We start from the raw sequence: 15,615 nt of genomic DNA, 5'->3' as shown, positions 1-15,615 counted from the left end.
CCTGCAATTCCAATTCACCCTCCTCAAAATTCAAAGTAATTATCTCTTACTTCTAATTTTCTGGTTTTAATGATTAACATTTTCTTCCACCTCTGGTTTTATTTTCTATTTATTTTGAAAGTGCAGCTTGAATACGTGAGAAGTTAGGAAGCTTAACCTTTTGTCCTGCTGGAGAATTGATTTGATTTTAATAACTATCGATTTTATTTGTATTTTTTTTTATTATATATTAGTTGGGATCTCAATTTTTTTATTTAGCCCGAAGACGATAAAAAAACCAAATATTACCAATTAAAAAAATGGATAACCGATTCGCTTTTCAAAACTTGTGTTTGTGATTGTTCTTTATGTTTGATTTGGGATGATGAGCCCAAGACTCATAGGCAGTTGTTAGAAGAATGTATTTTTTTCTATATTTGAATTGTTAGGAATAAAGAGATGATGGCCTAGTGCACACAGAGGTACAAAGGCTTGAAATTCAGATGTATATGATGTTGGTATTAATATAATTTGTTTACTTACCATAAAAAGTAACTCTTTTTTTTCAAATTCTAGTATTAGACTGCATTATATTATGTCACCGAAAATGACGCCTTATTCTCAAAAGAGTCATTTCATAAACCCCAAATTAGTTACAAATATATAAACTTCTCTTATTATTAATTATGGTATTGATTTTTCGAGTATTTCTTTACCTTTGCAACGTCAGTACCAGGCTTAGCTCCATTCTTGGTTATGTCAAATACAATGGTATCACCCACAGGAACTCGCACATCATTAATTCCTAGGAAGAGCAAATAAATTATCAAGAAAAACAATATACAAGTGTGATTTGATTTAGCAGCCATTTTCTTCTTAATTATAAATATTTTTTGTGCCTTTCTTTGTTAAAAAATACGGTTAATATATAGTGAGCCAGGAAAACATAAATTAGGGAAGGCAGTTTATAAAATTTACTAAATACGGAGTATATCACTGGATGTAGAACTCAACTTAACCATAATCTATATTAAGAAATTAATCTATTGTAATTAACTAGATAAGGTCGCATGCATGCACGACTGTGCTAAAATAACTATTTTATTATTTTTCTTAAAAATATTTATCTGAAATATCCCCCTTCTCTACAACTACAACATAATTAATAAATTTTCAACCATACTCATTTAACTATCTAATAGACTGATATGGAATTTTTTATCTTACGAAGTATTAAATTTCTTGTGTGCTTAATATGCTAATTTGACCAAAATATTTGACATGTGTAATATGCTAATTTGACTAAAATATTGAGTAAATACGTTTGCTATTATTAATATATCGATTTTACTATTATATTACTAAAAAAAATGTTGCAAATTTTTATTGCGTCATATAAGGGAAAATCCAATGGTTGTAGCGCACTAGGAACTTGCCTTCAAATTGCAAACGTTTCAAGTATTAGCTTAATTATTTTGCTTGGAAAAAGTTGTCTAATATGGATTTAAGTAATAATTAAAATAACGTTTAAAAGAAATGGATAATGTAAAAGTAGACCTATTCAAAATATCAAGCTACTTTGGTAAATTAGCCTTCCCATCATGAAGTGACATATGTCATTCTTGATGTCTGTTATAATAGAAAGTTATACTTCTTATATGTACAGATAAATTGTCATTTGGAAAATGTAACATGTTGAGAAAGTACAAAGCACCTCACGAGTAACAGTGGCGGAGCCAGGATTTGTAGGTTGGAGGGGCGAGAAAGTTGAGGGTCGAGCCTTGTATCAAGGGGTTCAAATATGAACCTTTGACCACTAGAGCAAAGGGAAATTGATGATTTATTCTTACAGTTATTAATACATATTGCTTATTTTTTTTATCTTTGGGGGGCAGTCTCCCCTACCCGCCCCCCTGTCTCCGCCTCTGGTTGAAATATACGTTCTTTTACGACTTTAGTATGTAATGTTCTTCCATTTATTTTACGAGCTCTTTATTTTTTGTTTTCTGTTATTATTTGTTATCCGGTACTTTTTTTAGATTTGTCTTCTCCAAATTAAGATAAATTAGGAGTTGATAATAAATTTGAAGTTTTCTTTAACTATTATTTGAAAATTAAGGGTCCGTTCAGTATCGTTTTTTATTTTTTATAAAACTAAAAACCAAAATATGAAAACACAAAAAGTAGTTTCAGTTTTTTGTTATCAGTTTTCAAAATGAACATAATTATTATAGATATGACTATATTTTTGTTCATGATTCAGTCTAAAGCATATGACTTTCAAAATTGAAAAACTGAAAAACCAGCGGTGATACGGATTGGGAAATTTTAATTTATAGTGGCACTTAATTTTAATGGTAGTTTTCGAAAATTAGGTTACATTTGTGGGATAATTTTGTTTACTCGTATCTATGTTCTTTGTATTTTTCCCTTGTGTTCTTTAATATAATAGGATGCACCATGAGTAATAGGGGTCCCGGTATAAACCACATATTAATTGCATATCTTATCCATTCATTTCTTCGACTATAAGTTCTGCCACCCAAAATTCAAATTCAAAAATTGGTTTTCGATCCTCTGCAACAACAATTGGGAGGGGACTGGAACCTAACCACCCAGAACTCGTCCCGAATCCGGATTAGCCCTAAGGGTGAACCGGGTGCTAACACCAAAAAAAAAAAAAAATTACTAATGTGTCTACTTCCATGACCAATTTTTTTTACTAATGTGTCTACTTCCATGCAAATTACTACCTACTAGGTAGGTCTATAGTTACTTTGCAAATTATTACATAACTTGTTAAAAGTTGGCAATTACTACATAGGTGTCTATTTATTGTTGTTAATTACTATCTTACCCCATATTCCAGCCAATTAGTCACTAATCATATTATAATCAACCGTTAATCATATTTTAGTTACTTAATTAAATTTGAAAGTATGATTAGTGATTGATTATGAAATATTTATGAAAAAATTAGTAAAAAATTAATTAATAATTTTTATAAAATAATTTTTAATTTTTTTAAAAGTTTATTAGTATTTAAAATAATTAATGTATGATTAACGGTTGATTATGATATGATTATTAACTAATTGGCCGAAATACCAGTTAAGGTAGTAATGACATCAATGACTAAACACCTAGGTAGTAAATTTGCAATGTCACTAAAGACTTAGGTAATAATTTACAAATTTTCTTTAAATGAAAGGGTGAAAAATAATAATTAGAATACATTTAAAATTTCATGTGTGTTATGTGAAATTATTTTTACATTTCTTGTAAAATACCTATAAAATATGGATAAAACTTAGTTAATTGATACGTGAAATTGTTTAAAGAAAAAGTGTCCATAGTTGAGACCGTTTGTATCAATTTTTCCAAAGTAAAATTAATGAGTACTAACATACTAATTTCTATTCCATAATGGAACTCCAAATTCATTATCATAAGGGTAACTTTATAATTTAATGGAATTCATTAAAAAATGATTGTTTTATCAAATTGAATTTATTTAATTTTAAAATCGATTATTTAATGCCAAATCACTAATTAGGAAAGTCTAGTACAACTTATGCACGTAATCATACAATTGTGCAATATGAAAATAAAACCAACTAATGGTGGATTTTTTTTTTTGTAAACCTCTATATAATGACTTCAAGAGTTACATTACATAATAGTGATTTTTATTTTCACTAAAAAAACGGTATTATTATTAAGAGAAATTTGGATCCACTAATTAGTAATTTGGTAATCGAATTAATATTATCGTAAACTTATAATAATGGTTTCGTGAAAAAAATATTGGTAAAATAATGCATGTGTATACTTTTAGATTTTTATAGTGGACGGAAACGAAAGTGGAAGTATGCAAGATCGAAGGTCGAAATGAAAGGATAAAACAAGATGAAAAAGACAAACATACTATTTTAAAAGTATAAACTTTTTACTATTTTGGAGTCAGTGGCGGAGCCACTTTGTAAAATGTGGGCTCAATTGACAGCACTTGAATTTTTTTATTTTTGGAAAATTTTATTACAATTTAAAAGTTTATGAGTTTTCCCTTTAACCATTTGGCACCACTAAAAAATTATATAATTTATTTAATCTAACTAAATATTATTTATCCACCACTAATTGGAGCATCGACGTGGTAAATCTAGAGGTAAAATAATATTCTTTTTTTCTTTTATTTTCCTTCTCAAAACAAATTTTCTTTAAAGGAACATGATTTTAAAGTGACGGTCAAAATTTTGGTAGCTTTTTTCAAGAGTCTGATTCAGCTACTTCAATAACTGGGGCAGCAGGTGCATCACAAGCGCGTGGATTCTGCTTTCCGGTAAGAATAGGCTTAACAAATTTACACTTTGAAACTGCGGGACCATCTTTTCCATTGTATTTCAAGTCTATTTCAGTAAGCTCCACCTTGTTACATGGCGCGGTGTTGCTACAAATCAGTTGTACGGCGTCCTTGGTACCTGATGTCCCCTTCACGTTTTTGAATCGAACGTTGGAAATCTTAACTCTGGACGAGGACCTTTGTTTGCAATGATTTTGGGGGCAATATTCTTGATCAACAATGACGGGAAATGTAACATTTTGAATAGTGATATCTTCAAAATGCAACAAACTGGCAGAGGATTCATAAGAGGCCCCCCATGTTTTAACCCGGACGCCATTGAGAGTGTTCTTGATGGTACAATCTCTTACAGTAATATTTGACACTGGCTGTTCATTGGGGTATCTACCAAGACTCCCCACGCTAATACCGTGGCCAGGTCCACATGTGACATGCTCTACAAGGATGTTTTTTGACCCATCACCGAAGGAGATACAATCATCTCCGGTGGCAATCTTGACTCCTCTAATGGTAATGCCATCTGAACGTCCGATGTGAATACCGTCCGTGTTAGGGCTGTCTCCTGGGGCGGTTATGTTCATGTCAGTCATTTCCAGGTTTTTACACCCTTGGAGGGTCATGTGAAACAACTTGCTGTTTAGTGAAGTGATGCCAATAATTTTTGAATTCGTCAGATAATTGAACCTAAAGTTCTGCAATGCACAATATAAATAATAAGTTATTGTATCATTTTACAAACAGTCTTTGCATCCTAACATTCCCCTACCAAATATGTGTACTTGATCTAAATTGCGCTTACATGAGGAAGGAATATGCAGCTGCCAAAAGTCTTAACACAATGATTATTTTTCCAACCTTCTTTTCCTTGGCCATCGAACACACCTGCTCCTTTAGGAGCTGTGATTGTCAGACCATCGACGTTATCTATCTCAAACCATGCATCTTCACCTTTAAAGGATGCCAAATCCGAAGCGGCCTTGAAATTGCCTAAAATTTCTATTGTAATTGGTGTTTGGCATGGACCTTTAAGCGTAATAGGGCCTAGCAAGTATTTTCCTTTAGGAACTAAAACCTTGCTTCGTTTTTTCGATGCACATGCATCACTCCACGCACGCATAAAATCCTGAAAACAATCAATAAACCAATATTATCAATTAAAAAATGGAGTTAGCAGATTGTCAACACATATACCATATTTTTGCATCATCTTATATGAAGAAAAATGTCATCTCGTGTCTCAATTAAAGCCATCTCATAAACCCGTTAGAAATATCGAAACTTTTTACATGATTATGACATCGATTTTCAAGTATTTATTTACCTTTGCAACATTGGTACCAGGCTTAGCTCCATTCTTGGTTATGTCAAACACAATGGTATCGCCTTCAGGAGCGTGCGTACGACCATTAATTTCTAGGACAAGCAAATAAAATGCCAGGGAAAACAATATAAGAGTGTAATTTAATTTAAAAGCCATTTTTTTCTTTGTTACAAATAATTTGCAGTGCCTTTCTATGTTAAAAATGCTATTATATATATTGTGTAAGGGAGCATAATATTAGGCACGGAAATTGTAATTTACTAAATACGAAGTTTAATAAAAGTTATCCGTACTCTATATTAAGTAATTAGTCTATGGTTCCTTCAAACATAAATAAATTAATCTATTGTTTATTTCCTTTTGGTAACAATCTGAAAGCTCCTTAAAAAATACCAAACGTATTTAGATTTAGAATTAAAATATATACTCTACCTAAATAGATTAAAAAATATATATAGTTTTTGTGCCTAGGCGATGTCCCATACTAGTCAAAATCCTCTATCTCAATCTATGTACTTCTTGTGTGTTACTTTTTTCTATCAATAATCTATATACTAAAAGACATATTAGGAATTACACGGGTCATCTCCTGGTGTATCCTTAGTTTTTTTTAATTATTTTCTTTAAAGAACTTTTTAAAATATATAATTTCCTAATGTTGTTCTTTATCTTTCCTTTTATACAAAAACTATGTATGAATAAATATTATGGCAGGATTCTTAAATAATACATTAATAATGATTTGAAGAATATATACGCTAAAAATGATAAAAATCACAAATTTTATGGTATTATTGTTTTTTCTGATATACGTAGTAAGTTGCTACCCCGTAATAGCAAGATTAAATGTATTTTTATTTTCATAATTTTTTAAAACAAATTTCATAATACTCTTAGCCTACAAAAGTTAAAATAAATTAATGGTTTGTTATTAACGCCCATACCAAAACAAGATTTTTTTTCGTTTTATTATATTTTATGTAAATTATGTGTTAACAAGTGGGTTCAACAAAATTACACATAAACCCGAAACCAGGTCAGATGCCCGGTCTAGAGAATAGGGTATTATAACTGATATGGTTATCACATCATATACCATATTCAAAATTTTGGATAGTTGGTACGGGTACGGTTACTGTAACACCCTAATAATTCCTTATTTCATAAAACCATTTTCCAACTCAAAATACAGGAATTACCAAGATATTACCGCCACTGTGATAACGGCTAATGCTATTTACCAGAATTACGCATCGGAATTTAACTAACTTTCAAATATATTAAATAGTTAATGGTCGTTTAACAACTCGGAACCTAAGACCCAAAAACCAAAACATTAAATAGTTAAAAAATCCATTAACTAAAAGTTTACGTAAATACTATAGTCATGACTAGAAAATAAATATAGAGTTTTTAAATGCGGAAGAGAAAATAATCTCTCCAACTCAATCCCATGATAACTTCTCCCGCAAGTTATCTCTACAAACCTGTTTATTAAAATCTACTCCCCAACAATGCAAAGGCAATGATGGATCATCATAGGGTCATTAAGGCAAAGACCATGACCGAAAGACATGAATCACGAAGTCAGCGAAAGTTGAGTACGAACAAGCTAGAATGAAATCCTCTCCTAACATGCTTTACTCAACAATATAGTAATCCACATGCAAAAGCCATTTAATAACAAGTATTCATGGAGACAAGACTCGACACTTGACATGACTCTTGACTCGTAGTTTAATTAAGAATTAGCTTCAAACGGGTAAAAGAAAATATCCATAAAAGGAAAGAAATGGTGTTAGGAGCCAACCACTGCACACACCAAAATAATAAATATCTGACCATACCGACTGTCGGACCATACCGACGGAATTTCCGTGCTTAAAATAAAGAATGAAACAACATCTTGTATTATTCAAGGAGTACAAGTTTCCGACAAGACTCCTTCCATTGTTCATACTCAAGGTATACACGTTACAAGAGTTTTGAAGCTCCTTCGGGTTGCACTTTATGTTAATTAATATTTTATGCACAAGGTGAACTCAAGACACAACAACAAGACATAAAATACAAGCAACCAAACATTGACACTTTATTTTAATCCTTTAGGACTTGTGATCAAACATAAGACTCAAGTGATATTACTCTCATGGTTCCTTCTCAATATGCTATTGAGATAACCCGACATTGCCAGTTAACAAGCGAGGTGTACACATGGCACGAATAGTCCTTAGTTCAATTCACATAAACTTCTCAAACATAGTCTACTCGGCGGTAGAATAACTAGTGCACTACGACACTACTACTTGGCTTAAAGTATGCTAGACATCCCGTACAATAGCATAAACATAATCCTTGCATGTGAAACACTCATACATGCACATAAACTTGAACAACATGCTTGACATAATTCAGCGATTATAAATGGTCCAACATGACTGTTTACATAGGCTTCATAATTCAACAATAAAACATAGCATGCTTGTTCACCACATCAAACATGAATTCCATAATACTTCAAAACATATGATTCACAAATAATAATCGGCACATAATCCTCATGTAAAGGGTGGTCACCCTAGGCATGTACGTACCTCAAATATCTAAGCACGAGGGCACTTTGCGAATCACAATGAAGGCTAGAAATCACCTCCAATAATTAAAATAATAAAACTTAGTTATTATCCATGCTTACTAAATTTCCAGCAACTTTTATAAATCTTAAAACCTTTGAATTAATTAGAATTAGGTTGTTCATAATTAAAATAATAGTCTCAATTGGCCGATTAAAGTCCTAGTTCGAAAATATTAACATTTTGCCTTTAAAACCATTAAAATCAACACTTTAAAACCTTGGATTAAATCTGAAAATTTACATTTGATTTTCCTAATTTAAATCACCATTAAATTATATAAATCAATCGCTTATTAAATTAGGATTAAAACCTTAGTATTAAATAATCACAAAAATCACTTTAGGACATCAAAAATCCACACTTTATTAATTTATTAAATCTGAAAATAATAGTTTCTTTAATAAAAATCATCCTTATGAATTCAAACACGTAAAACATCACAATACGGTGTTCATAACCGTTCCCAACAGTTTAATTAATAAAAAATAATAATATAATTTTAAATACGGAATTGAAAAAGGGATAAAAGTATACGGGAAAACACACAACACACGAGTGGCGTGTGTTGTGCGCACGGGCAGCGAAGGCAACAAGCAGGCAGGGGCCTTGGCTCGGCAGCAGGCACGAGCACGAGTGAATGAGAGAGAGTGCGGGTGTGTGGGCGAGGGCACCACACGAGCAGCAACAACACACGGCAACAACAACGACACAACACAACAACACCAACAGGAAGCAAGGGTGCGTGTGTGCTGGGCGAGTGAGCAACGAGAGCGAGAGAAAAGAGAGAGGGAGTGCGGGTTGTGTGCGAGAGGCACGAGAGAAAAAGCGAGAGGCGAGGGGTGTTGCGTGCACGAGCACGAGCAGCGACAAGGCAGGGGCGAGTGGGGCGGGACACACGAGCAACACAACACACGAGCAGGGGTGCTCGGTGTGTGTGGGCAAAGGGGACGGACGAGAGAGGGGAGAGCAAAAGAGGAGAGAGAAAGTTTAATGAATTTATGAGGGGATCATCAATGCAAGGGGTTATATTTCTAAGTTCCTAATCCCTAGTGGGCTTAGGTTTAGGGTTTTGCATTGGGCTTTGCAATTGGGTTTAAACTAGAATTGAAAGCTTTAAGGCTTTGTTGGGTTCACCAACTAAATTGGATTGGGCTCGGAATTGAATTTAAATTGTTTTGAAATACGACCCAATAAATTCCCCGACCTAAATAATAAAAATAATAAATTCATTTATTTTTATTTCGGAATTAAATAAAAATAATAAGTATTTTATTTAATTTTTAAATCCATATTAAATGCAATTTAAATTCTAAAATTCGTAAAATACTTTATAAATACATTAAAATATATTTATAAATTCAGAAAAATACGAGGTATTACAGTTACCATTATGGATATCATTCAATTCTAAAAGAAATGGGTACCTGATAAGTAGTTTTCTTCTTTTTTCCCGATTTACATATTCAGGTCGAAACCCGTTACTCATAAAATTAAAATAATCACTTTATAATTCGAACGAATAATTAACCTGTTTGGCGCGGTGAGGCATGAGCAGGCCTATCTCATGTTAGGCGTTTTATTTGTACGTACTTTGGATGGCATGTCCGTAACAGGCCCGGCCCTGGGGGTTGAAATTAGGGGCGGCCGCCCAGGGCCCCGGAGGGCAAGGGGCCCCAAAATATACAACTGAGTTATAAGTTAAATAAGTTATAAACACAGATAGTAAATATGAAATGTTGGTGGCTAATTGGTTAAATTCATTTAATGTTTGGCAGTTGACAGGGGTTCGAAACCTTATAGCTGATTTTTTGTGAATATTTTTTTTATCGTTTTGATTGTCTCTGTTTCTTTCGTTATTAATCCACTTCTTCTTTAAATTGACTTCTTTTTTATGGTTCTTTAAACAAAATATTTTTATGTGCAAATTTTTAAACATTGTGTCATTAAGAAATACGTAGTAAGTATTATTTGCATATTTTATTTTGCATAACTAATTGTTTTATGGCATTTTATATTCATATATGTTGTTAAATGTGGTTCAAATATTTAAATGAGAGATAAATATAATAAACTCCGTATGTAATATGGACATACATTGGATATTTTAAAACCTCGCACCATATATAAGGCCCCCTTGGGACCCCTTTATCGTGATTCGCCCTGGGCCCCTGAAATGTCAGGACCGGCCCTGGTCCGTAACCGAGCCTTGTTGTAAGATAATTTTCTCACAACCAAGTTTGGGCGGTCATTTTGACAACTATGACGACTAAAACTACAACGGCTTTAACTAGAAATGAACGAAAACCTATGACTTAAACCTAGGCATTTAGTAAATATTATCAAGTAGGACTAAAACACGACGACACTCAATTAGGACAATGCACAAGTAGACGGACTCAACGGGGAAGGGGTACACTAAAAAATGGATTTTAATGTGCTCGTAATGACCTCAAGAGTTACATTATATAATAGTGATTTTTATTTTCACTAAAAAAACGGTATTATTATTAAGAGAAATTAATTTGGATCCATTAATTAGTAATTTGGTAATCGAATTAATATTATCGTAAAATTATAATAATGGTTTCGTGAAAAAAGTATTGGTAAAATAATGCATGTGTAGACTTTTAGATTTTTATAGTGGACGGAAACGAAAGTGAAAGTATGCAAGATCGAAGGTCGAAATGAAAGGATAAAACAAGATGAAAAAGACAAACTTACTATTTTAAAAGTATAAACTTTTACTATTTTGGGGTCAATGGCGGAGCCACTTAGTAAAATGTGGGCTCAATTGACCCCACTTGAATTTTTTATTTTTGGAAAATTTTATTACAATTTTAAAAGTTTATGAGTTTCCCCATTAACCATTTGGCACCACTAAAAAAATTTCAAATCTATTTAATCTAACTAAATATTATTTATCCACCACTGATTGGAGCATCGACGTGGTAAATCTAGAGGTAGAATAATATTCTTTTTTCTTTTATTTTCCTTCTCAAAACAAATTTCTTTAAAGGAACATGATTTTAAAGTGACGGTCAAAATTTTGGTAGCTTTTTTCAAGAGTCTGATTCAGCTACTTCAATAACTGGGGCAGCAGGTGCATCACAAGCGCGTGGATTCTGCTTTCCAGTAAGAATAGGCTTGACAAATTTACACTTTGAAACCGCGGGACCATCTTTTCCATTGTATTTCAAGTCTATTTCAGTAAGCTCCACCTTGTTACATGGCGCGGTGTTGCTACAAATCAGTTGTACGGCGTCCTTGGTACCTGATGTCCCCTTCACGTTTTTGAATCGAACGTTGGAAATCTTAACTCTGGACGAGGACCTTTGTTTGCAATGATTTTGGGGGCAATATTCTTGATCAACAATGACGGGAAATGTAACATTTTGAATAGTGATATCTTCAAAATGCAACAAACTGGCAGAGGATTCATAAGAGGCGCCCCATGTTTTAACCCGGACGCCATTGAGAGTGTTCTTGATGGTACAATCTCTTACAGTAATATTTGACACTGGCTGCTCATTGGGGTATCTACCCAGACTCCCCACGCTAATACCGTGGCCAGGTCCACATGTGACATGCTCTACAAGGATGTTTTTTGACCCATCACCGAAGGAGATACAATCATCTCCGGTGGCAATCTTGACTCCTCTAATGGTAATGCCATCTGAACGTCCGATGTGAATACCGTCCGTGTTAGGGCTGTCTCCTGGGGCGGTTATGTTCATGTTAGTCATTTCCAGGTTTTTACACCCTTGGAGGGTCATGTGAAACAACTTGCTGTTTAGTGAAGTGATTCCAATAATTTTTGAATTCGTCAGATAATTGAACCTAAAGTTCTGCAATGCACAATATAAATAATAAGTTATTGTATCATTTTACAAACAATCTTTGCATCCTAACATTCCCCTACCAAATATGTGTACTTGATCTAAATTGCGCTTACATGAGGAAGGAATATGCAGCTGCCAAAAGTCTTAACACAATGATTATTTTTCCAACCTTCTTTTCCTTGGCCATCGAACACACCTGCTCCTTTAGGAGCTGTGATTGTCAGACCATCGACGTTATCTATCTCAAACCATGCATCTTCACCTTTAAAGGATGCCAAATCCGAAGCGGCCTTGAAATTGCCTAAAATTTCTATTGTAATTGGTGTTTGGCATGGACCTTTAAGCGTAATAGGGCTTAGCAAGTATTTTCCTTTAGGAACTAAAACCTTGCTTCGTTTTTTCGATGCACATGCATCACTCCACGCACGCATAAAAGCCTGAAAACAATCAATAAACCAATATTATCGATTAAAAAATGGAGTTAGCTGATTGTCAATACATATACCATATTTTTGCATCATCTTATATGAAGAAAAATGTCATCTCGTGTCTCAATTAAAGTCATCCCATAAACCCGTTAGAAATATCGAAACTTTTTACATGATTATGACATCGATTTTTCAAGTATTTATTTACCTTTGCAACATTGGTACCAGGCTTAGCTCCATTCTTGGTTATGTCAAACACAATGGTATCGCCTTCAGGAGCGTGCGTACGACCATTAATTTCTAGGACAAGCAAATAAAATGCCAGGGAAAACAATATAAGAGTGTAATTTAATTTAAAAGCCATTTTTTCTTTGTTACAAATAATTTGCAGTGCCTTTCTATGTTAAAAATGCTATTATATATATTGTGTAAGGGAGCATAATATTAGGCACGGAAATTGTAATTTACTAAATACAAAGTTTATTAAAAGTTATCCGTATTCTATATTAAGATATTAGTCTATGGTTCCCCTAAAACATAAATAAATTAATCTATGGTTTATTTACATTTGGTAACAATCTGAAAACTCCTTGAAAAACACCAAACATATTTAGATTTAGAATCAAAACATTATACTTTACATAAATAGATTAAAAAATATACATACATAGTTTTTGAGTCTGGGCGATGTCCCATACGAGTCAAAATCTTCTATCTCAATCTATGCACTTCTTGTGTGCTACTTCTTTCTATCAATAACCTATATACTAAAAGAATTTTTTAAAATATATAACTTTCTGATGTTTTTATTTTTCTTTCCTTCGATACAAAAAAATATATGTGCGAACAAGTATTATGGCAAGATTATTAAATAATATATGAATAATGACTTGAAAAATATATATGCTAAGAATATATGAAAGAAATCACAATTTTTTGATATTTTTGTTTTCTAATATACGTAGTAAGTTGCTACCCCGTAATAGCAAGATTAGATGTGTTTTTATTTTCATAATTTTTTTTTTTAAAAAATCATAATACTCTTAGCCTACATTAGTTAAATTAAATGAATAAATTGTGCGTTATTATATGCCCATGCCCAAACAAGACTTATTTTATTATATTACATGTAAATTATGTGTTAACAAGTCGGTTCAACATAATTACATATAAACCCGAAATTCGATCAGATACCCGGTCTAGAAAATAGGGCCGGTATTATAACTAATATGGTTATCATATCATATACCAGATTCAAAATTTTGGATAGTGGGTACGGGTGTGGTTACCATTATTGATATTATTCAATTCTAAAAGAAACGGGTACCTGATAACCTGATAAGTATTTTTCTTCCTTTATCCCATTTTACGTATTCCAGTCGAAACTCGTTACTCATTAAATAGTAATATATCATCCCTTTATAATTCAAAAGAAAATTAACTGTTTGGCACGGTGAGGCATGAGCAAGCCTATCCCATGTTGGGAGTTTGATTTGTACTTTAGATGGCATGTCTCGTAACCGAGACTTGTCTTGAGATAATTTTCTCACAGCTAAGTTTGGGAGGTCGTTTTGACAACTATGACGACTACAACTATGATGAATCTGAACGACAACCTATGACTTAGACCTAGGCATTTAGCAAATATTATCAAGTAGGACTGAGACACGAAGACACTTAATTAGGACTATGCATAAGGAGACAGACTCAACAAGAAAGGGGTACACTAAAAAACGGATTTTTATGCTCCCGTAGGAACTAATGAGCCACATACTTGGGCGAATGAAAGAATTAAAATATTTTTCTAAGTAAGGAAATGGGATTTTTTTCTCCAAAAGGGCTAACGAGCCCCATGCTAGGGCAAACAATGAAGTTTCATGCTTTAAAGACTTAGATTGTTTTTCTAAATGGCGATGATCTTTTGTTCTCCAATAGAATGGGTCCCACTAACTAAGGGGTCCGAATAACTAAGAATTGTCCTTCGTATTTCCCCCGATTCATCTTTATTAGAAAGATCTTCATCAACTGGAACACCAAGACCATCATTTGGGATATCAAAATTTCCAGACATCTATTACTCCCTCTGTCCCTTAATACTTGCATCGCTTTCTTTTTCGGGTCGTCCCTTAATACTTGCACCGCTTCTATAAATGGAAATTTATACCAATATTATATTATTTCTCACACTTACTCACTAACCCCACCTACACCCATATTCCCTACAAAAATTCATTAAAAATTCACACCTCCACTCACCACTCTCCACCTCTTACACATTTCCCACTAACTATATTAAAAAATACCCCACTATCAACTAACACCCATTAAATTAATAAGTCAATACAAATGTCTTAAACTCCGCACCGGTCAAACCGATCGGTGCGAGTATTAAGGGACGGAGGGAGTACTGTTTTCCCTCTCCATAATTTTTCTTCGCTAAAGCAGTTATAATTGTCACAAAAAAATATGCATAAAAAGATTTAATGACACTAGAAAACAAGCGAGATTTCTAAAATCTCTCTAGGCGCATGATAAGGGCTTATTCTTATCCTGCGCTAGGCGCCATGGCTGGAGCTTGAAGGTCTCAAAGGATAGCTTTTTTGAATGAAAATGGCAATAATATTCTCTCTCCTAACGCTTCTTTAATTCACTTACAAGAACAAGTTGCTGTCATAACAAACTTTTAAAATTGGTTGGATGTATTGAATAGCAATGTTAATTCAAACTTACAAAATTCCACTTTTAATGGCAATAATATTGTCTTGGACAGTAATGCTGATGGAAATGACGATTTGATCAAAATTGATCTTGAGGATATTCAAAGTGAAATTGCATATTGGGAATCGTCAATAGTATGCTTAATTTTAGGATGGAGTTGTATATACGTAGTATTCGTAATTAATTAATAAAAATATCTACATGTCACGGTGTCACCTAATTATTTATCTTCGTGGCACTCGACTTTTTTAATTCATAAATAATTTTGAAATCTTATTTTTCATTCCTCAAAACCATTAGATTTCCTACGTGGCGCTCTAATATTAGATTA

At 33.0% G+C, this 15,615-nt stretch overlaps 2 protein-coding genes across 2 annotated transcripts; both read right to left on the bottom strand.

Moving 5' to 3' along the window:
• Positions 1-3,967: 3,967 nt before the first annotated feature.
• On the bottom strand, positions 3,968-5,848 carry LOC110784763 (probable galacturan 1,4-alpha-galacturonidase SALK6). Its single transcript, XM_056835610.1, has 3 exons — positions 5,664-5,848; positions 5,142-5,465; positions 3,968-5,034 (listed from the first exon to the last, which is right to left on the bottom strand). The coding sequence occupies exons 1-3, from the start codon at positions 5,817-5,819 to the stop codon at positions 4,249-4,251; spliced, it is 1,266 nt and encodes a 421-aa protein (XP_056691588.1). The 5' UTR covers positions 5,820-5,848; the 3' UTR covers positions 3,968-4,248.
• A 5,144-nt stretch (positions 5,849-10,992) lies between these two features.
• On the bottom strand, positions 10,993-12,971 carry LOC110784843 (probable galacturan 1,4-alpha-galacturonidase SALK6). Its single transcript, XM_021989318.2, has 3 exons — positions 12,775-12,971; positions 12,252-12,575; positions 10,993-12,144 (listed from the first exon to the last, which is right to left on the bottom strand). The coding sequence occupies exons 1-3, from the start codon at positions 12,928-12,930 to the stop codon at positions 11,359-11,361; spliced, it is 1,266 nt and encodes a 421-aa protein (XP_021845010.2). The 5' UTR covers positions 12,931-12,971; the 3' UTR covers positions 10,993-11,358.
• Between the last annotated feature and the right edge of the window lie 2,644 nt (positions 12,972-15,615).

This window comes from Spinacia oleracea, chromosome 2 (assembly GCF_020520425.1).
Source record: "Spinacia oleracea cultivar Varoflay chromosome 2, BTI_SOV_V1, whole genome shotgun sequence".
Taxonomy (NCBI): domain Eukaryota; kingdom Viridiplantae; phylum Streptophyta; class Magnoliopsida; order Caryophyllales; family Amaranthaceae; genus Spinacia; species Spinacia oleracea.
The sequence above is the reverse complement of the archived record's forward strand: the minus strand, read 5'-3'. Positions and strand labels throughout refer to the sequence as shown.

Coding starts and splice junctions, on each gene's coding strand:
- LOC110784763 (XM_056835610.1), bottom strand. CDS start 5,819: ATGGCTTTTAAATTAAATTACACTCTTATATTGTTTTCCCTGGCATTT. Junction 5,466..5,663: donor CTGGTACCAATGTTGCAAAG/GTAAATAAATAC, acceptor GATTGTTTTCAG/GATTTTATGCGTGCGTGGAG. Junction 5,035..5,141: donor GCTGCATATTCCTTCCTCAT/GTAAGCGCAATT, acceptor TGTGCATTGCAG/AACTTTAGGTTCAATTATCT.
- LOC110784843 (XM_021989318.2), bottom strand. CDS start 12,930: ATGGCTTTTAAATTAAATTACACTCTTATATTGTTTTCCCTGGCATTT. Junction 12,576..12,774: donor CTGGTACCAATGTTGCAAAG/GTAAATAAATAC, acceptor GATTGTTTTCAG/GCTTTTATGCGTGCGTGGAG. Junction 12,145..12,251: donor GCTGCATATTCCTTCCTCAT/GTAAGCGCAATT, acceptor TGTGCATTGCAG/AACTTTAGGTTCAATTATCT.